This window comes from Gracilinanus agilis, chromosome 4 (genome assembly GCF_016433145.1).
Source record: "Gracilinanus agilis isolate LMUSP501 chromosome 4, AgileGrace, whole genome shotgun sequence".
Taxonomy (NCBI): domain Eukaryota; kingdom Metazoa; phylum Chordata; class Mammalia; order Didelphimorphia; family Didelphidae; genus Gracilinanus; species Gracilinanus agilis.
This window is the reverse complement of record NC_058133.1, coordinates 514810568-514835782: the sequence shown is the minus strand read 5'-3', so window position 1 is coordinate 514835782 and position 25215 is coordinate 514810568. Positions and strand designations below refer to the sequence as shown.

Sequence of the window (25215 nt, the reverse complement as noted above, 5' to 3'; positions counted from 1 at the left end):
AATTTATTTATTTGTCAGTGATATGCCTAAATGAAAGTGCTGGTCTGTCTTTACCCACCCCATGAAGTGGCACATTGGAGATTTTGTAGATGGGGAAACTCAACCCCCTAGAGGGGTTGTCCATCTCCAAAAGATCCACCACGCTAGAACAGGGACAAGTTAAGTTGAGGGAAAAAAAATGCCAAGCTCTGAAAGATAATCTACACAATTTGCATTTCAGCAAATAGGAGTACCATCACAGCTGGGAACTTGTCCCCTTTAGCAATACCTGCAGAGTGAAGTTGAGTGTGTCCAAACTGAAAACTAGAAGTCAGAAAGCTTAGAAGAAAATAGGGTGAGTGGCATGTAATAGCTTCATTCCCATCAGGGACAAGAATATTTGGTCCTGAGATGGGGGACCAGTTAGGATCCAAGATGAATACTAAATACTAATCCATATGGGCTATTTTCAAATGGGACTATATTCATTATTGATCTGGAGTTTGAAGGAACCCCAGAGACATTACAAGCCAAGACTCCCATTTTACAAATGAAAAAACTGAAACTCAGAAAAGGAAATGACTTGGCCAAGACCTCAGAGTTCCTAACTAAGTATCAGAGGGGGGATTTAAATACAAGCTGTCCAACTCTACAGTCTGTGGTTTAGCTACTATATCCAGCAAGGATGCTAAGTGTACCAGAGAATATATGTCTGATCATGCTAGCTGGGGAAGCTATAATGGGGATTTTGATCAATGTGTTCATTGGCCTTGTGAACTGCATAGATTGGGTGAAAAGTAGGAAGATATCGTTGGTGAATTTCATCTTCTTGAGTCTGGCCTTCTCTCGAATCTGTCTGCTGTTGCTTATGTTAGTCGATAGGATGCTGGGGTTACTTTACAGGCACATATATGAAACCAGTGAAACCTTTCTAATCCTCAGTCATCTGTGGATGATAGCCAGCTACTCCAATATCTCCTTTGTCACCTGCCTCAGCGTCTTCTACTTCCTGAAGATTGCCCACTTCTCCCACCCTCTCTTCCTCTGGCTCAAGTGGAGAATGAACAGGGTGGTTCTCATGATCTTGCTGGGATCCTCACTAATGTTCTTGTTTATAAGTCTTCTCCTGAGAAAGGAATTCACAAATAAATTCATTAAGACCATAGAAAGAAAAGAGGAAAAAAACAACACTGGGTTTTTCCAGATGAGGAAGACTCACTTAACAGTTATGCATATTCTATTCTATCTTGGGCCTCTCATCCTCTTGATTATATCTATGATCTCCAGTTTCCTGCTGGTCTTGTCCCTCTGGAGACACACCCAGAAGATGCGTCTCAATGCCACTGGCTGCAGGGATCCCAGCACAGAGGCACATAGAAGAGTTATGATATGGATGCTCTCCTTCTTCTTTCTCATCATTTTCTACTATGTGGGTGTTTTCATAACTATCTCATCCTCTTCTAAGCTGGAAAAAAGGATGGTAGAAATGCTGGGAGTTGTCATAGCAGGTGTTTATCCCTCAGTCCATCCTTTCATCCTGATTCTGGGAAATAACAAACTAAGGCAGTCATCCCTATGGATGTGGAGGCAAGTCCTGCTCTGCCTCAGAGGAGGAAAATCTTAGGTTGAGCAGTTTAGAGAACCATGGAACCTTCTAAGGACCAATAAGTAAACATGGAAGATTTGTTTTTCTTTCTTAGTTTCTCCATTCTGGCCAGGGGGTACATCACTGACATCACTGAATGGCAGGAATTGTCTAATAGTGAGTTGATTCTGGGCTCCTCAAGCAACCCTGTGACTCTCTGGACAAGATTTGATGTGCTTGTTGTTACAAAATCAGAACTATGGAATAGGGATGGCCTTTGGGACATAACATCGTAGGAATAGAGTAGTAAGCGGTCTCAGAGGTCATTTAGGCCAACCCCCTCATTTTACAGTTGAGGAAAATGAGATCCAGAGAACCTCCGTATCAGATCTAACACCAAAAGAGATCCCACAAATCATAGGATCGAAAGATGAGTGATGCAACCTCTGATTCTATCTAGTTCAATCCCCTCATTTTATAAATGAGGGAACTCAGGACCAAGAGAAGTCACAAGATTGTAGATGTGGAACTAGAATGGATATTTAGTCCCTAACTCTCATTTTACAGAAAAGAAACAGGGAAACCAGACAAGTTGGGTAACTTGTCCAGAATTATATACATAGTTACTAGCAGGAACAAGACTTGAACCCAAGCCCTATGACTCCAAATAGAATGTGCTTATTTTATTCTATTTATTATCTATTCTCTGTTCCCAGACACTTGGTGTCAGATTTCTTCATCGGCCCACCTGACTCTGGTCCTCTGATCCAAAAGCAAGCATTTGCAATGTAGAGTTTTTGCCCCTAGCTGAGGGTTCTGGGCAAGCTATTTTGCTGAAGAGGAAACTCATGTCAGTGTCAAGTGTCAGCCCAGATAAACTCTGTTTCTTAGATGACATGCTTATTCTTATTGAGGAAAGAGCAAAGAAAAATCAGTTTCCCTGAGTGGGTAATGGTAGACCACATTATAAAATGAAAACTTCTACTATTGGGAAGAAGGCACACATGGCAGTAATTGTCACCCAAATCCTTTTGGAAAGACTGGGAAAACTCATCAAACATCAAGACTCTAGGAAAAAAAAACCCTTCAGTGATGATGTGGACACCATAGTAGGTGTGAGGTTATCCCTGCAAAGCCCTATGCAATAGAACTTTGTTTTAATGACCAATATGTTCCAGGACCCATCACCTAAGTTGAAAATTGCACATAAGAGTAAACCTCATTACTTAATAACTATTTCTTCTATGAACATACTTAGACGTTTTATGACTTTTCTTAGATATATCAAAGCTCATAGCATCACTCCTCTTCTACTTTGGAACCATTATTAATAATTAAATAGCATTAATGAAACAAAAAGAAGCTCTGTTCTCAGGTGGACAAGACTTGTTACAAGTGAGAATGCCTGACAAAGACTGATGTAAGAGTTAATGCTTGGTGCAAAATAATATAACACTAGTTATATCACTAGTGCTTTTCAGAGTGAGAATGAGTATGATTAGACAAACTGCTGTGAGACTTTACTCCTTTGGGGAAATGGCATGAATTTAGTGTGTGATTTTTTTTTTATTTTACATATTTTTCTGACTTTATTTTTTGTCTGCTAGTCTCCTATACCTGAATTTCTATGTATTGAATTTGCATCAGATGAGGTCCTCCCATTCTCTGATTTCAAGGTTCCAGAAGACTGAGGAGACAAGGCACATTCCTTTATATAATAGATGTTTAAACTCTACTACAAATAGATCTATAATCCTCCTGAACAGCTCAATCCATCTGCCATCATCCCATCACGCCAAGATGCCATCTTTCCAACTGCAATTACTTCTTAAATAAACAATAGTTCTCCACCTGGATTCCTTGATTTTTAAGAAAGGATTTTTAACTAATGGAATATCTCAAAAAGAATCAGGAAGGGTTAGCCCCTGCATACCTGATTTTGATAAGACCACATTTGGAAGAGTATGTTCAGTTCTGAGCATTTTTTAAGAAGAATATCAGTAAGCTAGAGAGTGGCCAAAGGAGGACAACCAAGATGATGAAGGGACTCAGGTTTATAATCTATGAAGACCCATTAAAGGAAATGTCATAGGCATTTAGTCTGGAGAGGCAAAGACTAAGGATGGGACATTATAACTTTCTTTAAGAAATTTGAAGGATTGTCATGTGGAAGATGGTGTCAACTTGAAATCTGGATACCCCAAGATGACCCTTGCCCTTTGAGAAACCCCAGTACCAGGCACACCTGTTTTGAGCTGAACTGTAGACCTTAAACTGTTTGGGGACCCTAGTTTTGGTGGGATTAGTAAAAGTAGTCAAAATGTTGAGGGCCTTTATTTGTTTTAGAGGATTCTCCCATTGTATTAAAGTCCTCTCTCAGGAAGCCCAGCTCTTAGTTTGACCCTTTCCTTTGTTACTGTTATACTTGACCTCTCCCTAATACCCCTGAGACTGGCTGCCGATCTCTTCACAGCCTGCTTGTAGCTTCTCTGTGTATGCTTGCTGTACCTAGTTCTCCAAAGGGTATAAAAGACCTCCAAGTTCTGTCACTCTTTGGAGCTATCATCTCTTGTGATTTCTCCCAGGGATACTGTCTCCAGAGTCCCAGTGTATAGTCCCTGTAAAAGATTTCTGGCGCTGGGCTCTGAACGTGGCAGAATATTGAACTTATCCCTTTCCCGACTAAAGATTTGGTTTTTCTGACTACTTAGGTCGTTCTGTTTTTTTCCATGTTAACAATGGTTTGGAATTATTCTAGTTGTCTCTACGAGATAAAATCAGAAGCAGTTGATAGAAGCTGGAAAGAGATTAGTTTAGACTTAAAAATACCGAAATTTTATTTATATTTTTGTTTTTATGTCATTTGCATTTCCCCAAATATCTCTCTCTACTTTCTCTTCTTCCTAGAGAGCCATCTAATTATAATTTTTGTTGCTTAGTTTTAATAATTTCCCCCATATCTACTGTCATAGTTATTATGTAGATACTTTGCTTGGTTATTGTTTATTGCACTGTGCATCAGTTCATAGATATCTCCCCAGGTTTCCCTGTATCCATTATCATTATTATGTTGTGTAGGACAATAATATTCTACTATGTTCAGTTGCCACAATTTGATTAGCCACTCTTCTTGATTGGTGGATGACTTTGTTTCCATTTCTTTGTTACTATTATAATTGCTATAATAAATAATTCAGTGTATATGAGACCTTTCTTTTTTATTGTTGACTTCTTTGAGTTAAATGTAGAAAAATGGGTCAAAGAATATGAATATTTAATCACTTTATTTGTGCAAATTGAATCTGCTTTCCAAAATTCTTAGTCTAATTCATTCTTTTTTTTTTAATTTTTTTTAAACCCTTAACTTCTGTGTATTGGTTCCTAGGTGGAAGAGTGGTAAGGGTGGGCAATGGGGGTCAAGTGATTGCCCAGGGTCACCCAGCTGGGAAGTATCTGAGGCTGGATTTGAACCCAGGACCTCCTGTCTCTAGGTATTTTTTTTTAAACCCTTAACTTCTGTGTATTGACTCCTTGGTGGAAGAGTGGTAAGGGTGGGCAACGGGGGTCAAATGACTTGCCCAGGGTCACCCAGCTGGGAAGTGTCTGAAGCCAGATTTGAACTTAGGACTTCCCGTCTCTAGGCCTGACTCTCAATCCACTGAGCTACCCAGCTGCCCCCAGTCTAATTCATTCTTAACTCTATCGAAACTACATATGTGTGCCAATCTTCTATAACCAGATTTAAACTATTAGAAAGCAATAATTATCAAAACTATCTGGTACTGGCTGAGAAATAGCAAGGCAGACCAATGGGACAGGATAGACATTCAAAAAATATTATGAAAAGATTATAGTAACCTTGTATTTCACAAAAGTATAGATCCAGGAAGGCTTTGGAGATAAGAAATCACTATTTGGTAAAAATTGTTATGATAATTGGAAAGTAGTTAGAAGGAAACTAGGTATAGACCAGTATCTTATACCATTCACTAAGATAAGATCTAAATTGATATAATATCAAGACATAAAAGGAGTTATAATAACAAAATTAGAGGAACAAGGAACATATTACCTGTCAGATTTATAGATGGGAGAGATATTTACGATTAAACAAGAGATAGAGATAATTATGAGATAGTAAATGGGATAATTTTGATTACAATAAATTGGAAACACTTTGTACAAATAAAACAAATGTTGCCAAGGTTAGAAGAAAAGTTAGAAAATGAGGGGAGAAATTTTCATAATATCCTAGATAGAAGTTTCATATCTAGAACTTTATCAAATTTATGGGAATAAGAGCCATATCCCAACTGATAAATGGACAAGTGATATGACCAGACAATTTTTTGGTGAAGAAAACAAGATACATGACAAAATGCTCTAAATTAATGATGGACAAACTACGGCCAGTGGGCCAGATGCGGCCCCCTGAAGTGTTCTATCCGGCTGCAGGACATTATTCCTGATCTGATGAATACAACGAGTAGGACACAATACAATAAAACTTGGAAAGAGTTGCCTTAAAAATAGACTGACAGATGAGCATTTCCTTTCCTTTGACCCCCCTCTTTAAAAAGTTTGCCCATCACTGCTCTAAATCACTACTGATTAGGGAAATGCAAACCAAAACAATTCTAAGGTGTCCTTTCATACTTATCAGATTAACTAAAATGACAAAAGGTCAAAATGTTGGAGAGGATGTAGAAAGGATGGGGGCTCTAATACATTGTTGGTGGAACTGAACTGATCTAACCATTTTAAAAAGCTCTTTGGAATTTCACTGAGTTATAAAACAGCATATTCCTTTAGCCTGTTTCTGTTCAAAACTTTTTCCCTCTCAGAAACTATTTCTAAGAGTGAAGCAAAGCAGAAAAGGGAAGATGAAGCAAAATCTAAAAAGTCACAGAAACAAAAAGTTTTGAGGAGTGATGATGATACTGGATAATTTTGACCCAATGAGGGACACAAAAAGAATAGAAAAGAATAAATGAAGACATAGTCCACAATCAGAAAATTCAAAATACCCTGGAAAGTAGAGTAAGCAAGAGAGTAAAGTAAAAAATCCTTCTTAGAAAAAGGTGCAATAATAGAAAACCAACTTTTTAAAGAGATAAAGAGAAGAGACATTTTGAACTAACCACATAAGTAAGTTGCTAAAGAGAATAAATATGTAATTCAATACAAAGGAGAAATAAAAAATAATTTAAAATGTTACTCAATGAGTATTTATTAATTGCCTGCTATGTGCCCAGTACTATGCTAAACCCTGGGGATATAAGTACAAAAAAGAAAGATAATCCTTACCCTCCAAGACCTTATGATCAATCTAATGATGGAAGATAACACACAAAAGGAGGTTGAAAAGGGGAATGGAGCAGATAGAGAGGAGAAAAGTTATAATGCCATTATGGAAAAGTCCAAAGGAGAATAATGTTTGATCCAGATACCCTCCCTAAATGGAGGTTTGAGGAGGAGTTCATTCCTGCACTTTCTAATCAGAAGAAACAGAGGGTACTATTGATCTCTGCGAATGGAGCCTAATTCAGTCTTGTGGATAATAATAATAACAATGGATAGAATTTCTATAACACCTGTTTTGCACCAGGCATTGTGCTAATGCTTTAAAATTATTAACTCATTTGATCCACACAGCCATTCTGAGAGATACTATTATCGTCCCCATTTTTACAGATAAGGAAACTGAAAGCAAACAGAGACTTTCCCAGGGTTGCATAGCTAGTAAATATTGGAGACATAATTTTTACTCAGGTCTTCTTACTCTAGACCAATGATTCCCAAAGTGGGCATTACCGCCCCCTGGTGGGTGCTGTGGTGATCCAGGGGAGCGGTGATGGCCACACTTTTTTTTGTATTACATTCTATTCTGAGTTCAATAGTTTCATAATTTCCAGGGGGCGCTAAGTAACATTTTAAAGGGGGCGGGAGGCCAAAAAAGTTTGGCAACCACTGACTTAGACCCAGCAATGATGATGAAATGCAAGTACATTCTAAGGATGATGGAAAGAGTTGACAAAGAGAAGTCGGGAAGGGTGGTGGGGAAGGAGTGTTGTTTTATAAGAATATCTTCACATCAAAGTTGTTGTTGTTTTTAATAACCTTACCTTCCTTCTTAGAAGTGATACTAATAACCCAAGTTTCTTAATTTCTAATGGATACTAAGTATATTAAGGCAGAATAGCAGTAAGGGATAGGCAGTTAGGGTTAAGTAACTTGCTCAGGGTCGCATAGCTAGGAAATGAATGAGGACAGATTGAACTCAGGACTTCTCATGTCCAGGCCTCGCTCTCTATCCACTGAGACACCTAGCTGCCCCATTTTCAAGGTAGTTTAAGGAGAACCAATCATAAATATGAAGTACTGGCTTTTTTCCTTTGAGTATGTGGTAGTGAGATAGCTGTTTCTATCTCTTCCCAGTTCTGTGGTTAATCGGAAAGTTCAGTCCATTTTCGAGGCTCTCTGACTATCTTTTATGGAATTTACATGTTCCAGTATTCCAGGAGCCACACATCAAATAAGGGTGGAGACCACTCGGTTCAAGACATTGGAACCAGGAGATGCAAATAGGGAGAAGATGATCTTTCCATGATTTGCCTGGTTTGTATTCCTGTCACATTGACTCTAGCCACAATCTACAATGTGGGGATTGAAGAAAATAATCCAGGGGAGAAATGAAGCTTCAATTCCTTCATTACCACTGAGCCTTAGCTACAGCTTCTTCATGATACTCCCTCACATGGTTGATATATGGAAAATAAGGTGTCTAGGTGGCAGAGTGGAGAGAGTGCTATGCATGGAAGCAGGATGTCCTGAGTTCAAATCTTGCCTCCATCAATTATTAACTATGTGATCATGAATCACTTACCCTTTCTTAGCCTCAGTTTGTTCTTCTGGAAAATGATAATAGCACCTAATATACTGGATTTTGTGAATATCAAATTAGATAAAATATGTAAATTCCTTTGCAAACTGTAAAATGCTACATAAATGCTTGTTATTGGTGTTTGCTCATGTCTGACTTTTCGTGACCCCATCTGGGATTGTCATGGCTAAGATACTGGATTAATTTGCCATTTTCCCCTTCAGTTTATTTTATAGTTGAGGAAATTGAGGCAAACATGGTTAAGTGACTTGCCTAGAGGCACAGTTAGTGTCTGAGGAAAGTTTGAAACTCAGGAAGATGAGTCTTTCTGATTCCAAGCATGGCATTCTATCCACTGAGCCACTTGACTGACCATATATAAATGCTAGACATTACAATTAGTAATAATAGTGAGAGCAGATAGGGAAGAAAGGAAGAGGAAGGAAATGATCTCTAGAGAGATCAGAAAAAGCAGAGTGTTCAGCTCATAGTGGGAACTCATCAAGCATTTGAATGTGATTGGGGGAATGGCATTTGACCTACTCCTTGAACGACTGATGGAATTTTGACAAGACAAAAACTAGCCATATAATCAATGCTGGAATAACTGTGTGGGTAAAAGCTCTAATAAGGAGACTCAAAGCATGTATTTATGCATTCTGGAGAAGCTCCATTTAGCTGTAGTTGGGGATGGGTTGTGTAGGAGAAAAGTAATATATAAGATTGGAAAAGAAGATTGAAGCCAGGATATTGGGAGTATTGAATGTCAGATTCAAAGGTTCAAATTCAGTCTCTAGGCAGTTGAGTCAGTGAAGGTTTTTGACCCAAGTAGTACCATAAAGGGTATAGATGAGGAAGATGCCTTGAGTAGCATAGTTGTGTGGGAGAGAAGGAAGAAGGAAAGACGAGAGGGTGGGGAACCAACAACTATAGGGGTAACTATGATGCTAAAGGCAAGAGAGAGATGTGATCAAGAACTGTAGCAGTGGAAGTGCAGTGGAGAGAGCAGGGAACTTGAAGAATCAGAGTCCTGTTTATTCTGCCTCTATGACTTTCTTCCCATCTTCCCATTTTTCTCCTTTCTTAATGCCAAAAGTCTAGTTCAGGTCCTTTTTAATATTCCCTTGAGATATAGTAATAGCTTCCTAATTCATCCTCTTATTTTCAACCTCCTTCCCTCTCCAATCCTTCTTTTAATGCAGTGACCAAGGCAACAATTCTGAGATCTACTCTGGTCTGTCCTGATTATGTCACTCTTGTTCTTTAAAATCTTCAGGAACTCCAAATTTCCACCTGTATATGTGTGAAACAACAGCTCCTTATCTTCAAAACTCTTGGTGGCTCCCTACTGGTAACAATAGCATATCAAGCCCATAGCCTAATACTCAACAGATGCCCTAGCTGTCTTTGTCTTACTATTTGGGGCAAACTTTACACTGCTACCTTTCACAGCATCTTGGTTTAGGCAGTGCTTTAGTCTAACCTTCCATCTTCTATAATCCCTCTCTCATGCCTGGAATGAAATCTATCTGAATTTTAGCCTTTTGATTCCTTTAAGGTTCATCTTAGATACCACTTGTTAAAATTCTTCCCTGTTGTCTGCCCAGATATCCCCACCCCAAAGCTGTTAGTGTTATGTCTCTCCTCAATATTCCTAGAATATTTTGTTGCTGCCCTTGAATTAAATTTGCTTGAGTATGTATCACAAAACCTAGTAGAATGGAATCTCCTTGTGGCCACAGACTGTGATTTTGTTTCTGTCTCTATCCTTAGCACCTAGTTCAATGCCATACACCAATGTGGCAGCCTTCTTGAGTGATCAGCTTAAACCTCCCTGCCTCCAAACTGATGACCAACTATATATATATATATATATATATATATATCCAAATATGCTACTGTTCTATGGCCTAAGCCCAAACAAAATTTTTCCTTCTATGAAAAAGGCAAATAACCTCATACCTTATCCTCAACAGTTATAAGTAGATTCTTTATACTATTAACTAGAGTTGAAAATTTGACCTAAGGTTCATCTTCTAATGCTTTGGGTGAAAGGAATGGATCCAATCTGCTTTATTCCAGAGAACAGAATGAGAAATACAAGTGAGAAGAGATTTTTTCATTATTTTTGTTTGTTTTGATCTAGTTTTATGACTTAACAGTGTTGAGAGCTCCTAGGGAGGAAATCTCCTACCAGTTCAGATGAACGTTTCTACAACTTGAAGTTTTGAACATTTGCTGGGGGTACTCAGAAGTTAAGGGATTTGTCCAGGGGCATACAGCTAATATGTGTCAAAAGTAGGAACTGGACCCATCTCTTTCTGACTGAATTGAAGTCAAATAGAACTCTGAGGTCCACTTTCTGCATACGTTTCTTCATTTCTGCTTGTCTCTAGAGAACAGAAGGAGGAGGAATAGACAGAAGATCCAAGAAAGAGATACCAGTTTAAGAAAGGTCTTCTTTAAATGTCTAGCTCTCTGAACCTCAAAGTGGTCCAATCTATCATTGGAGATCTTTTAAGTTGAATCAACATTGGCTAGGAATAATATAAAGTAAATCCATTCTTTGGGGAGAGATCTTATATATCACTGAGATCATCCAATTCATTTTATGGATGAAGAAACTGAGGCCTAGAGAAATGTCATGACTCAACTAGGTGTACAGAGCTTATAGGTCCTGAGGCAAAAATTGAATTCAGATTTAGCTGGTTCCAACACCCTAATCTCTATGTCATCTGCTTACCTAGAACCTGATATTTTTTAAATGTTTGCTGAATTGTATCATGATACACACAAACAACCATTGTTTGGATTCTCAAGGACAGGGAGAAAGATGAATCAAAGATGATTCCAAAATGCATGGCCTAGGCAACTACATCAATGTTGATGGTAGGTATTAACACAAATGGTGGTTAAGTCTAGAATGGTTGGGGAGGCAAGATGATGAATTATACATGCCCAGAGGATGATTTCTAAGTTATAGAAAAAATATTCAAACTTATAGTACAAACATCAACAATTTTCTCTCCTATTGTATAGAGAAGAGTGATGCAGACGAAACTAGTAGACCTGCCACTTAAATATTCTCTTATTGTTTTACAAATATCATCTTTCACATAGCCATTATTGAGACTGATTTTCCATATCTTTGTAGTTTCATAAAGATGTTATTTAATTTTAATATGTGGAACTACATCACATACAACTTGACCTCTTTAAATTTGTATGGCATTTATACTCAACTAAAAGTCTAGTGGAAATAATTAATAACTTCAGCAAAGTTGTAGGGTACAAGATCAACCCACGTAAATCAGCAGCATTTCAATATATTTCAACAAAACTCAGCAACAGGAGGTAGAAAGAAAAACTCCGTTTAAAATCACTCTAGACCAGTGATTCCCAAAGTGGGCACCACCACCCCCTGGTGGGTGCTGCAGTGATCCAGGGAAGGCGGTGATGGCCACAGGTGCATTTGGGGGCAGTGAATAACTGTAAGGGGGCAGTGATAGTATGTGACAGGGGACACTAAGTAATATTTTTTCTGTAAAAGGAGCAGTAGGCCAAAAAAAGTTTGGGAACCACTGCTCTAGGCAATACAAAATATTTAGAAATCCATCTTCCAAGACAAACACAGGAATGAATACAACTACAAAAACACTTTTTACACAATTAAAACTAGATCTAAATAATTGGGGAAACATTAATTGCTTATGGGTAGGAAGAGCTAATATTTAAAAAATGGCAATCTTACCCAAGCAAATTTACTTATTCAGCACTATACCTATCAAACTACCAAAAAACTTTTTTATAGAATTAGAAAAAATTATAACAAAGTTCATCTGGAAGAACAAAAGATCAAGAATATCAAGGGAAATGATAAAAAAAAAACATGAAGGAAGGTGGCCTAGCAGTACCAGATCTTAAACTATACTACAAAGCAGTGGTCATTAAAACAATATGGTACTGACTAAGAGACAGAAGGGAGGATCAGGGGAATAGATTTGGGGTAAGTGACCTCAGCAAGACAGCCTATGATAAACCCAAAGAGCCCAGCTTTTGGGACAAGAACTCATTATTTGACAAAACTGCTGGGAAAAATGGAAAACAGTATGGGGAAAATTAAGTTTAGGTCAACATTTCACACTTTATACAAACATAAATTCAGAATGGGTAAATGACTTCAATATAAAGAGGGAAATCATAAATAAATTATTTTTACTTAGTATGGTATACCTGTCAGATCTGTGGGATAGGAAGGAATTTAAGACCAAGTAAGAGATAGAGAACATTACAAAATGTAAAATGGATGACTTTGATTATATCAAATTAAAAAGGTTTTGTACCAATGCAACCAAAATTAGAAGGGAAGCAACAAATTGGGGAAAAAAATCTTTATAACAAAAACCTCTGACAAAGGTCTAATTGATTAAATTTACAAGGACCTAAGCCAATTGTACAAAAAAAAAATCAAGCCATTCCCCAATTGATAAATGGGCAAGGGACATGAATAATCAATTTTCAGATAAAGAAATCAAACTATCAATAAGCACATGAATCAAAACAACTCTGAGGTACCACCTCACATCTAGCAGATTGACCAATATGACAGTAAAAGAAAATAATAAATGTTGGAGAGGTTGTGACAAAATTGGGACACTAATACATTCCTGGTGAAGCTGTGAATTGATCCAACCATTCTGAAGAGCAATCATGCCCAAAGGGTTTTAAATTACTATCTGCCCTTTGATCCAGCCATACCACTGCTGGCTTTGTACCCCAAAGAGATAATAAGGAAAAAAAAGACTTGTACAAAGATATTTATAGCTGCGCTCTTTGTAGTGGCAAAAAATTGGAAAATGAGGGGATGCCCTTCAACTGGGAAATGGCTGAACAAATTGTGGTATCTGATGGTGATGGAATACTATTGTGCTGAAAGGAATAATGAACTGGAGGAATTCCATGTGAACTTGAAAGAACTCCAGGAATTGATACAGAGTGAAAGGAGAACATACAGGAGAACATTGTACACAGAGACTGATACATTGTAGCACAATCAAATGTAACTGACTTCTCTACTAGCAGCAATGCAATGCTTCAGGACAGTCCAGAGGAACTTAAGAGAAACAATGTATCCACATCCAGAGAAAGAACTGTGGGAGCAGAAATGCAGAGGAAAAACATATAATCGATTACATGGTTTGATGGGGATATGATTAGAGTTTTGGTGTTAAAAGATCACTCTATTACAAATATGAATAACATGGAAATAGGTTTTGAACAATGATACATGTATAACCCAGTGGAATTGCTTGTTAGCTTTGGGAGGGGGAGGGAGGACAGGAGGGAAAGAACATGAATCATGGAACCATGGAAAAATATTATAAATAAATTTTAAAAATTAAAAAACAAACAAATACATTTATATGTCATTTCTAGTTGCAAGTATAACAGAATATTACCTAGGCTTTTAGATATTTCAGAAGGATTTAAAAAATAATGTATGTTGCTTATTTATTCCATTTAGTTATTTCTATATATTCAATGCAACTGTCAAATAAATCATTTGGAACTGTTGCTTATTCATTATTCATATTTTAATTTCTTACATTCTGCTAATGAATTAATGAAGCCTTTTGTTGTATTATTTGGTGTATATAATTTTAGTATTATTACCCTTTTATTAATTATTTCATTTTTATGATAATACGATGCTTTTCTCAGGCTCTTTTAGTATTTATTATTTGAAATTTAACATTATAAAAAGTAATTGCTTTGAATGGTGCTTCTTAAAAATTACTTATTTGTAATTTGTCAGGTTTTACATTTAAATATATTTTCTTTAAGTAACATTGGTTAGGTTTTATTCCTGATATATTCTATAATTTTTTCTTTTAATAGAATAATTTAGACCATTCATATATATTATGAAGAAAAATATATTTAATTTATTTTCCAATATTTTTCTGTTATTCTTGATTTTGCCTGAATGGAGTGAACTCTACTTTAGCATCCTATGTCTGTTTTAAATATTGAACCTAGTTAACAAAAGAAAAGAGAGCTATTTTTTTTTTAGAAATTGAATTGTCCACATTGTTCTGTCTTCACAACATCAATTCATTGTTAATATTCAAACCAAAAACTGATTTAATACAAAGACTCATCTTGACCATGATTTATACTAAATCAGGATTAAGGTCACTTTTGATGATACCAATGATGATAATGATGATGATGAAAGTGATCATACTTCACTTCCTCAATTAAGTCTTGTCTCATGTTTTAGACTGTTGCATGATGCTCATCATCCATAGATAAAGTGATTGGATACAAATTTACCTTAGCAGGAAGAGCAGGGCATTGAAAGAGAAACTGTCCTACATTTGCATCTTAGCAAATGTTCTTTCCACCTTTCCCAGGTCACCATGTAAGAGGAAATGCAAATGCTGAAGATTACACCAGGGTTGAATGGATTTAAGAGGGTTGTTGGAAGGAATTACTGTGATTCTCAGTAAGATCCCCAAACAGGGCTGGCCATTTTCTGGTCCCAGGTAGAAACCACTGTAAAGAGACGGAGATAAAATATTTCATTGTCAAGTTTCAGAAATATTATAGAGACATATATCTCTCCATGTTCTGTTTGATTGGAAATTAATCCAGTAGCAGGAACAGACTCAATGATTAGAAATAATTATAATTTCCTAAATATTCACTTCTCTACCAGCATGTTAAGAGTCAGTGAGAAAATCTTGTTGGTTCTGGTAGTTGGTGAGTTCCTAATGGGACTTCTTGTGAATGCCTTCACAGCAGTAGTGAACTGTATTAACTGGATCAAATATAAGAAATTATCGACGGTGGACCTCATCCTCCTCAACTTGGCCATCTCCAGAATCTTTCTACTCTGTTTAACATCACTGATCATCTTTGAACAGTTATTATTTTCACATGACTTAGTGGTAGGTGAAATGATCCTTATTCGTATCTTGTGGCTATTTAGCCACTTCTCAAGTGTTTGGTTTGCTTCTTGCCTCAGCATCTTCTACTTCCTTAAGATTGCTAACTTCTCCCACTCCATCTTCCTCTGGCTGAAATGGAGAATCAGTAGGGTGGTCTTCATATTGCATGGAGGACATTTTCTCATTGCCTTACCTATTTTATCTGTATTCTTTTGGGAATGGTATGTTAACTATCAGAATCTGTTCTTTCTTGGAAGCAAGAGAAATTTATCCCAAGAAGACTCAAGGAGTGAAAATCGATTACTCATTTTCCAGATTTCCTTTAACCTAATGAGTCTTCTTCCCTTTGCTTTGTCTCTGATCTCCTGTTTCCTGCTAGTCCTGTCACTATGGAGGCACAATCAGCAGATGCAACTCAATACCACAGGATCCAGAGATCCCAGTATGGAGGCCCATATTCAAGCCATGAAAATCATGTTCTCTTTCCTCATCCTTTTTTTTCTATACTATATAGGCATCTTCACTGGTCAATCAAGTCAAAGGATGAAAGAGAAAAGTGTGGCTGCTTTATTTAGTTTGGCTATTATGGGTCTGTATCCTTTAGGCCATTCATTGATCCTGATTATGGGGAACAGCAAACTGAGACAAACCATCCTGAAGATGTTAAAAAAGATGAAGGGATACCTGAAAGGAAGAACTGAAATACTTCCTTGGTCCTGTAAACACACTTCAGGATGACCTTATATTTCCTCAAGAAAAAAGAATTTGGCATGGAGTTCTTCAAGGGCATTCTCCAGGATCATTTCCTCATTAGAGCTGTAAAACCACTGAGCACAGATTCAGTTAATTAGTCAATTTAAAATTACGAGGCTGGGCTAGTACTATAGTCCTAGTGTGATTTTCAAAGAGTATAGCATTTTATGCCACCCTCACCCTCAGGATCTTATCTCATCTTGTATTCCAGCTAGCCACCTGAATTCACTGGAAGGTGACTCTTTTCCCCTGACATACTTAATTACCAGACACTCACTGAGAAAGTACTGGCTCTGAGATATATTGGATACCAGCCAGAAGTTCATAATGGAAACCACCACAAAAGCATCCAGATGTTGGAATCCTTTGCTGTTTTTGTCTCCCAATTTTATAGTCTTTGGACCAAGCACTGCTTAATAAGATAGACTTTGGGGTGCATCTGTGTATCTGTGGTAAGAAGAGGGGAAGACCTAGTAAATAAGACTGGAGAAGAACTAAAGATTCAGCTCTTAATAAATATCAGTCTCTTTGATTTGACTTTTGAAAATTGTCAGTTGCTTTTGATTTAATCTGAATAAATGCAATTTAATTGATATACTGATTGTGTGAATTCTTGGGAGTTTTGGGTTACAAGAGTAATAAAAAGGTAGACTAAATATTTTCCTGGATCTACATGACCTCCCCAATTTCTCAAAAAAAGAAATTATGTACCAAAGATAAAGAAACTTTAGCAATCTCCATGACCTAGAACATCCAGAATCCAAAAGAAGGTAAAAACAATGACAAAAAAACCCAGAAACTGATGCTCACTGACTCTGAGCTCAGTCTGCAGCCCTACCCCACCTCCCATGCTAGCAATAGTGAAGCTTCACTAGCTTACCTAAGGACAAGACACAAGCTTAAATCAAAACTCATCCCTATACCCCCGTCCCCCTTTTCTCTTGAGAATCCTTGCTCTAGGTTACAGAAGTTTTCTTAGGCCTAAACAGATAGTTTGGATATAGCCCTTCATGAACAAAAGTCTACTGGGGCTGAAACCCAGAAGCACCAGAGCTATAGAACCCTGATCTGTCCAAACCAGGGAAAATCAGTTTTGAACTACAGGTGCCAGGTCAAAGAACTAAGAAACAGAGAATGTGACAGGTCACTATTAAAGGACACTCTGCATATTAGAGGTGTTGTGAAGAGGGAAAGAGCACAGTAACCAACTAGGGCCAGTTCTGACACTCAAAAATCATTTGAAGAAGAGACCTAGACTGAGGAACCATGAATTGCCTAGTGTAGGAGACTGAGAGGCTTTGAGATCTATCTAGCCCCTAAGGAAATAAAAATCAGAGAGGCAGGAGTCAGAAAATGAGTGATAAGGAAAGTAAAGAGGTCAGAGATTTTGAAATTACCAAATATTTCAGGAAGAAAAAAATTCAAAGACCTTAAAAATAAACAAATAAACCAACAGAAAAAAAACAGCAGGAAGAAATAAGGTCTCCATAGCTAGTAAATGAGTCCATGTGTCTATTAATAAATATTCCATAATCAGGTAAAATTATCTAACACCTACTGAGACTAACAGCTCTGCTATTCCTGAGAGATTCAAAAGAAAAATGAGAATTATGAAAACAGAATTTATGTTCTGTTCAGCAAAAATGATAAGCAGAATTGAAAAACTTAAATTTTCATTGTCAAGTTTCCAAAGGAACAGAGGAAAGAACATATGAGATACATGAGAATGCAGATATACAGAAGTAAAAGACAACCTAGAAAAAGAGAGTAAAAAAAATGGAAGAAAATATGCTCCTTCCATGATAAAATACACTGAAGGCAGGATGTGTAGAGACAAACTAAGAATCATAAGTCTTCCAGAACATGAAAAGACAAAAAAAAATTTCACACCATAATGAAGTAGAAAAGAAAACTTCCAGAATGCCTAAAATAGCAAATGAAATTTCAATGGAAAGAATTCACAGATTGGCTCCAGAAAATATTAAAGTGCTACAAACTCCAAGACACATACTAGTTGGATTTAATAATCTAATTCAGAAACAAGTTTTGCAAAACATCAGGAAAATTTATTTTTAAATATGTAGGAAAGGGCATTCAAATAATGCAAGATTATTCTGTACTCACCAGAAAAAGGAGGAAGGATTGGGATAATGCATTCCAAAGATCAGTGGAGCTCAGGATATGACCCAGGCTAACCTATCATTTAATCTGAGTTTAAACATACATGACAAAGATGAACATTCAATAAGAAAGAAGAGGTTGAAAGATTTTTGCAAAGAAAACTAGAACCAAAGAGATTTGTTATCTCTAGAATGCCCCCCAGACCAGAAATGTGAGAGGAATGAATAAATACAGAAAGAGAGTGTGGTGGGGAAGAGAGTCCTGCCTTAAAGCAGAATTCTCTTTGACTCCTGCAAAAACTGACATTGTTCTGGAAGTAAGGCACAATGATAAAGAGAAAATAATATGAGGATTCCTATGAGGAAGTGCCAGAAAGTACCTAGTGGGGTGATCCTAGAATAGATTCATTGGAAGTTTTTACTGCAGGAAGAATATAGAGAAAAAAGAGACTCCAGATAATGACAGGGCTCACGAACCAGAGAATGAAGTCCTGTAGTAAACAGAAAGAAAAGATGGATAATAAAGAGGGTTGGGAAGGAGGAGGGATATCAATGAGAAGAAGGATCACAGCTGAGGGAAGAGATTCAAAAGTAAAGTAGCTGAAGTACCATAATGCTATGTATACAGCAGAAGAGGGATTTGATCATGGAAAGCTTCTACCTATACAACATTAATGCATAGACATGGAGGAAAGTGATCAAAACAGAAAAAAAATATGCATAAAATTCCTCTGATCAGCATTAGATATCCAAGATATATAAACAACTAATAAATATGACTAATAGCCAATTCGTAATAGACATTTGGTCAAAGGACATAAGCAAATAGTTCTCAAAAGAACTGCAAAGTATTCATGACATGAAAAAATCTCCAAAACATTAATAAGGAGAGCGATACAAATCAAAACAAGTTCTGAAGTATGTTAAAGTTCTAGTTCAAGGTTAATATTCACTAATCTGTGTGTGTGTGTGTGTGTGTGTGTGTGTTATATTTCATTGATGAGATGAATCAGCATTCTATTATCCTCCAGTGTTTTGCACCCACATGTCATCATTCCATTATCTGATCTTTTTTTAGCTGATGGAACAAATGTACATCTGGATCCAAGTCATGGCAAGTCTTCAAGGCCAGACTCAATGTTAGGAACTTTATTCTGTTGACAACAAGGAAGTTACTTGAGCTAAGGAGTAGTGTAAGGACTGGACAGAGAAGATGACTTCAGCAATTTAGATGCATCAGTGAATTATGTGGAAATAAAACTCAAGAGAGAGACCCCCAGTTAAAAAGCAAATGTAGGGGCAGCAAGGTAGCACACTAGATAGAGCAGCAGGCCTGGAGTCAGGATCTGTGTTCAAATCTGGCCTTAGAAACATCCTAGCTGTGTGATCCTGGGGAAGTCACTTAATCCCAATTGCCCAGCCCTTGCCACTCTTCTGTCTTAGAATTGATACTAAGTTATGAATTAAAAAAATGTAATGTTAAAAATAATCAATATGAACAACTTGATCTAGAATTGTAATAGTAGGAATGAAAGTAAGTGTTGAGGAGAAGCAATTGAAATAGTAATCTTCCCTCCATTCTCCTTCCACATCTCTCATCTTTTCCTTCTTTTCATTCTTAGTGGCAACAAATGTCTGCCATCTTGTCCGTGATTTGAATTCCACTTGACAATACCACCCCCCTAATTTTGATATTATTTCTAATTAATTTTGAGTGCTTTTAACTAAACACAAACATTTTAAAACTCTTTTCTGTTTTGTATTAATCTAATTAAAACTTTAATTGTTTCTATTATAGTAATAAATTATTATATGATTTCTTTTTAAATCATAGAATTATGAAATCTTGGTCAAGGAAGTAAAATCTTTAGGGCCATGAATAGCTTTTTTTCATAAGTGCTGTTTAATATTAAGCTTATGACAAATATAAATAATATAACAAATAAGTTTATAACAAATTAATTGACCTTTAAGTAGGTGACTATTTCTACTTATTAACTGTCCATCAGTATATATCTGGGTCAAAATCCTAGTTCAGACTTTTAATTTTGAAATCTTCAGATATGTTGTCTCACCTCTTTGAACCTGTTCCCTTATCTGTCAAGAGGAGAAAAAGTAGTCCACAATTTATTGGAAAGAATGTACTTTGGAAAACTTAATATTTATGTTATATTATATATATAATATATAAGATAAATGTGAATTATTATTATCTTGTCTCTAAGTTTATATTGCTCATAAATCAGAGATATATGGGATAATCAAGGAATGCTAGTGTCTCTGGCAAGAGGGCTCCTTCATCTCTTTTTTAAAGAGTTTTTTTTCTTTAATATTCACTTATCAACTAGCTCTCACTTTGGCCCCAAGAGCCATCCATACATGTGCATGGCCATACCCCAATAAAATTGCCTTTGAAGATGGGCTAAACCAGGTTGAGGGTAAGTGAAAGGCCTCAAACCATTCAATGAGTTAGTGGGATGACTAACCCAAGCAAGTGAAGACTTACCCAGTGGAATAGGTGGATGTGAACAATTTGTTCCAATGGGCCCTGAAGGTTGTAGAAGTAGGCACTGGGGAGTGCTTAGAACTTGATTAGATATTGATGAAGCCAAATTCATCCACTGCATCTTGAGCATCACCAGTTATTTTACCTTTTGCCTTGCCACTGGACCCCAGTGACTCTGGAAGAGAGCCTGAGGCTGATGACTTCACACAACTCTGCCTCACTTCAATCCAATTCATGCTCTCAAAAGCCAAGACTCAAGGGAAAAGATACAGAACTCAGCAAAAAGGTGATAGTTGGCAAACAGTTCCTGCTTTTGTGCCTGACTGTAAGGGCACGAAATTCTTTATTATAAATTATATTATAAAAATTCTTTATTATAGAATTAGCATGATACATGCAGTGTACAGGATGTTCAGGGAAGACTAGCACCTCTTGTGTGAAGGTTTACAAACCATTTTCTGGATTGATTTCCTCCTTTGGTTTTCCCCTACTACCCAGCTCTTACCTGTGGCTCTAATAGGCACTGTGGTCACACTCTAGTAAAACAATCCTGGCAGCTGGGCTAAACCATGCTGAGTGTAATTGATAGACCTCCTCAAATCTATCACTGACATAGGGATATCTGTCCTAAGCATGTGAAGATTTCTCCCAGTGGAATGAGAACAATTTTTTCTAACAGAAATGAAGGCAGCTAAAAAAGATGCTGTGGAATGCTTAGAGATTGGTGAGACATTGAAGATGCCAAGGTCGTCCACTGAACTTTCCTGTACCATCACCAGTCATCTTCAGTCATTGGACTTTGATGACTCTGGAAGGGAAAACAAGGTGGATGATGCTGTGCAACTCTGTCTCCCTTAAGTCTAATTTGTGTACAAGGGAAAAGATATCACCAGTGATGTCACTGGTCCTTTTCAAAAGCAAAAGATGAACAACAGCTTTGGCAACAGTTGTTCAAGTTACCCTGAAAACTGGAAGAAAGCTATTTCATTTGAGTGTCAACTAATGAGATCAATAGTTCATTCTTTTGCAATTCATTTATAATCTTCAAACCTAAAAATGATTTACTAGAAATATCCAGTGTGTGTTTGATTTTATAAATAATTAGCGGTTACCTCAATAGCTAGAATGGTGGGGATGATGATGGAGATGAAACAACATCTTTACATTTAGGCCTTTGTTACATTCCCTCATGTTGTTTAACATTGAATGAGTCTCATCATAACAGCTCATGTGTTTGTAAACAAAATAGGCTCAGACACATAGAAAAATATTGAAATGTGACCTCTCCCTGTTTTGCATCATGTATAGGACTCCAATCCTTTTCAGGGTTATCTCTCCAGAGGAAATAAAAATGAGAGAGAGAGAGAGAGAGAGAGAGAGAGAGAGAGAGAGAGAGAGAGAGAGAGAGAGAGAGAGAGAATGTGTGACTTGGGTGGACAGATGTAATTGAGCTGTTGGGAAAGCACTGAGGATATCTTATTTAAGATATTCTAACAGGGGATACTAACATTTTCTTGCCCAAGACAGAAACTACATTAAAGTCAGAGAAGAAAATTTTGCATCACCAAGTATCAGAGGCACATATTCTATACTCATTGTACCTAGAAATTAATCAGTAGCATCAGAAATAGCATAAGTATTTGTAACTTCCCAAGTGATTTCCTTTCTTCTAACATGCCAGATACTGGAGAGAAGATCTTAATGGTTCTGGTAACTGGTGAATTTATATTGGGCATTCTGCTGAATGGATTTATAGCAATGGTGAACTGCATTGACTGGGTCAGGAGCAAGACACTGTCAACAAGTGATCTCATCCTGGTTGGCTTGGCTATCTCCAGAATTGGACTATTGTGTGTGATAATGTGGAATTCCTATTTATTTATAAATGGTCTTTATGTAGCCACCACGGATAGAGTAAGAATAGTTGACATCTTATTGATGCTGATGCACAATTCAAGTATTTGGTTTGCCACTGTCCTCAGCATCTTCTACTTTTTAAAGATTGCTAACTTTTCTAATCCCTTATTTCTCTGGATGAAATGGAGAATTAACAGGATCATCTACATGCTTCTTGGAGGGCCTTTGATAATTTCTTTTTTCTTAGGCTTTCCAATGATGGAGAGAATGTATTACTATGCCAGCAACCTTTCAAGAGAAAGAGAGAGAAATGTTTCTCAGGAGGTCCAAGAGAATAAAACTATGCTTATCATGTTCCAGCTTCTCTTCAGCTTGCTGGGTCTTATCCCTTTTGCTCTGACTCTAGTCTCATTATCCTTATTCAATTTCTCCCTATGGAGGCATACCCAGCAGATGCAGCTGAATGCCACAGGTTCCAGGGACCCTAACATAGAAGCCCATGTTCGAGCCATGAAAACTATGTCTTCCTTCCTCATCCTCTTTTTATTGTACCATATAGGTTTTTTTCTTAACTACTGGAGTTATGTACTGGGTAAGAGTAAGATGCTTTCTATACTGGGTATATCAGTCATGTTGCTCTATCCCTTTGGCCACTCACTGATCCTGATTCCGTGGAATAGCAAGCTAAGGAAGGTTGTCCTAAGGCTGTGGTGGAAGACAAGGTGCTACCAGAAAGGAAGTCATCTACAAGTTCTTTTGATGCTTCTAAGGACAATCTGGCATTTTCTAAGGAGACAGAAGTCAGGATGGAGTCCTTAAAGAACTGCACCAAGTTCTTTTATTCTCTGCAGTAGCAAGACCTGATACTGGATACTGATCCAAAACATAGACTTGGATTCAGGAAGACATTAGTGCAAATTCCAACTCTGGAATTTGCTTACTTGTGTGACTATGGGCAACTCACTTTAATTCTATGATCCTTAGAATCTTCATCTGAAAAATAGTGACAATGATATATTGTAATACGTATGATAGTAAAGCTCCAGGCTAAACCTCAGACTCTGTGTTCCAACTCTGACTCGGTCTGTGGACCCTGGACTGCTGATGAGTGAATGAATGAAAACCACAAAAAACTCAAAGTAGGTCCAGCACACACATACGACCTGTGCTCCCTAGCCACCATCATGACATAAATCTCTGTATGTTTCCCTCTCCCCTCAACTTTCTCTCTACTTCTAGTTGGGGAGCACTAATGCAATCAGCATTACCCCTCTATCATTCCTGGAAGGGAAATGACATTCAATTATCCTATGGCATCATCCCTGTAGCTTCTCTGACAAAAACACTTTCCTGGTTACACTCTCCCATATGTATTCTTGCCCCATTATAATGTAAGCTCCTTGAGGGTGAGGACTGTCTTGATTTTTATCTGTGTCTATCTGATACTTTGGAGAATTCCTGACACATATTACTCTTTCCGTTTTTAAATTCAATTATATTTTGTTTTCAGATCTACACTGTCTCCTTTCCTCCTCCCTATATTCAACTACAATTAATAAAACAAGAAAAACAAAATTCCTGTTACAAACAAGTGAAGTTAAGCAAAATAAATTCCTGTAGTAGCTGTATAATAATTTGTCTACCAATAAAATATATGTCTAATTCTTCACTCTGAATCTTTCACATTTATCAGAAGGTGGGCAGCATAGTCATGAATTGTAGTTTGTCATTGTGCTGAACAGAGTCTCCAAGTCTTTCAGAGTAATGTGTCTTTAAAATAGTGCTTATTACATAATGCTCTTAATAAATGCTTTTTCATTTATTTTTATGTATATTATTATATTTATATTATATATTATTATCTATTATAGATCTTGCTTATATTTCATTTATTCATTCTTTCCTTCCTTCATTAATTCATTAATATATTAATGACAGCTTGAGGCTGATGCTACTCAAGAAGTCTCCCTTCCCTTAAAAGAAGGTTATATTCCAGTATCATACAGAAGAGTGTGGGTTCAGGAACACAATCTGTGAACTTCTCTCCCAGAGCATGTGAAAGCCTATCTGGCTCTTACAGGTGCTTCTGCTTCAAATCATTGTCAACTGTTCCCATATACCCTGGAGAAAAGTAGTGAGGACATTTAGGGAGGAGGAAGAGAGAGAAGGAGGGAGGGGGAGAGAGAGAGAAGTGAATAGTAATTCCAAAGCTCACTTTCATAGAATATGGAAGCAAAGACAGTAGTGCTCCATAATGGAAATCTTATCTCTTCAATCTCAGCCTATCATCTTGTGTTCCCTTTCTGTGGTCACCAAGGTACCAGTGGTCATACATGCTTTTCCTAGGGAAGGGACTTCTTAGGTAGCTCTAAAGTCCCCAACTCTATAATCTTGTCAAGTTGACTGGAGTACCCATCAAATGAATCAATCTCCCAAATGTCAAGCATTTTTCAACTTCTAAATTATAGCTAGCATATGAATTACTATTATTGTTCTACTTGTGGCTTCCATTATATAGAGGGGAGACATTTTTCTATTATTCTTCTATATATCTAGGCAACATGAAGGGTAAAAGAGAA

The 25215-nt window shown here is 37.1% G+C and overlaps 3 protein-coding genes across 3 annotated transcripts; all 3 read left to right on the top strand.

The window, feature by feature from the left end:
- Window positions 1–664: 664 nt before the first annotated feature.
- LOC123246910 (taste receptor type 2 member 7-like) lies at window positions 665–2356 on the top strand. The gene is made up of 3 exons (XM_044675686.1): window positions 665–1102; window positions 1445–1566; window positions 2281–2356. The coding sequence occupies exons 1-3, from the start codon at window positions 665–667 to the stop codon at window positions 2354–2356; spliced, it is 636 nt and encodes a 211-aa protein (XP_044531621.1).
- A 12813-nt stretch (window positions 2357–15169) lies between these two features.
- On the top strand, window positions 15170–16138 carry LOC123246909 (taste receptor type 2 member 7-like). The gene has a single exon (XM_044675685.1). The coding sequence runs from the start codon at window positions 15170–15172 to the stop codon at window positions 16136–16138; it is 969 nt and encodes a 322-aa protein (XP_044531620.1).
- A 6315-nt stretch (window positions 16139–22453) lies between these two features.
- LOC123243966 (taste receptor type 2 member 7-like) lies at window positions 22454–23455 on the top strand. Its single transcript, XM_044672162.1, has one exon. It carries the CDS (start codon window positions 22454–22456, stop codon window positions 23453–23455), a length of 1002 nt encoding a protein of 333 aa, XP_044528097.1.
- The last annotated feature ends 1760 nt before the right edge of the window (window positions 23456–25215 follow it).

Excerpts from the sequence above, each read along its gene's own strand:
- LOC123246910 (XM_044675686.1), top strand. The coding sequence starts at position 665 with ATGCTAAGTGTACCAGAGAATATATGTCTGATCATGCTAGCTGGGGAA. Across the intron at positions 1,103-1,444 it reads TGTTCTTGTTTATAAGTCTT|CTGGAAAAAAGGATGGTAGA; the intron begins CTCCTGAGAAAG and ends TCCTCTTCTAAG. Across the intron at positions 1,567-2,280 it reads TCATCCCTATGGATGTGGAG|ACACTTGGTGTCAGATTTCT; the intron begins GCAAGTCCTGCT and ends CTCTGTTCCCAG.
- LOC123246909 (XM_044675685.1), top strand. The coding sequence starts at position 15,170 with ATGTTAAGAGTCAGTGAGAAAATCTTGTTGGTTCTGGTAGTTGGTGAG.
- LOC123243966 (XM_044672162.1), top strand. The coding sequence starts at position 22,454 with ATGCCAGATACTGGAGAGAAGATCTTAATGGTTCTGGTAACTGGTGAA.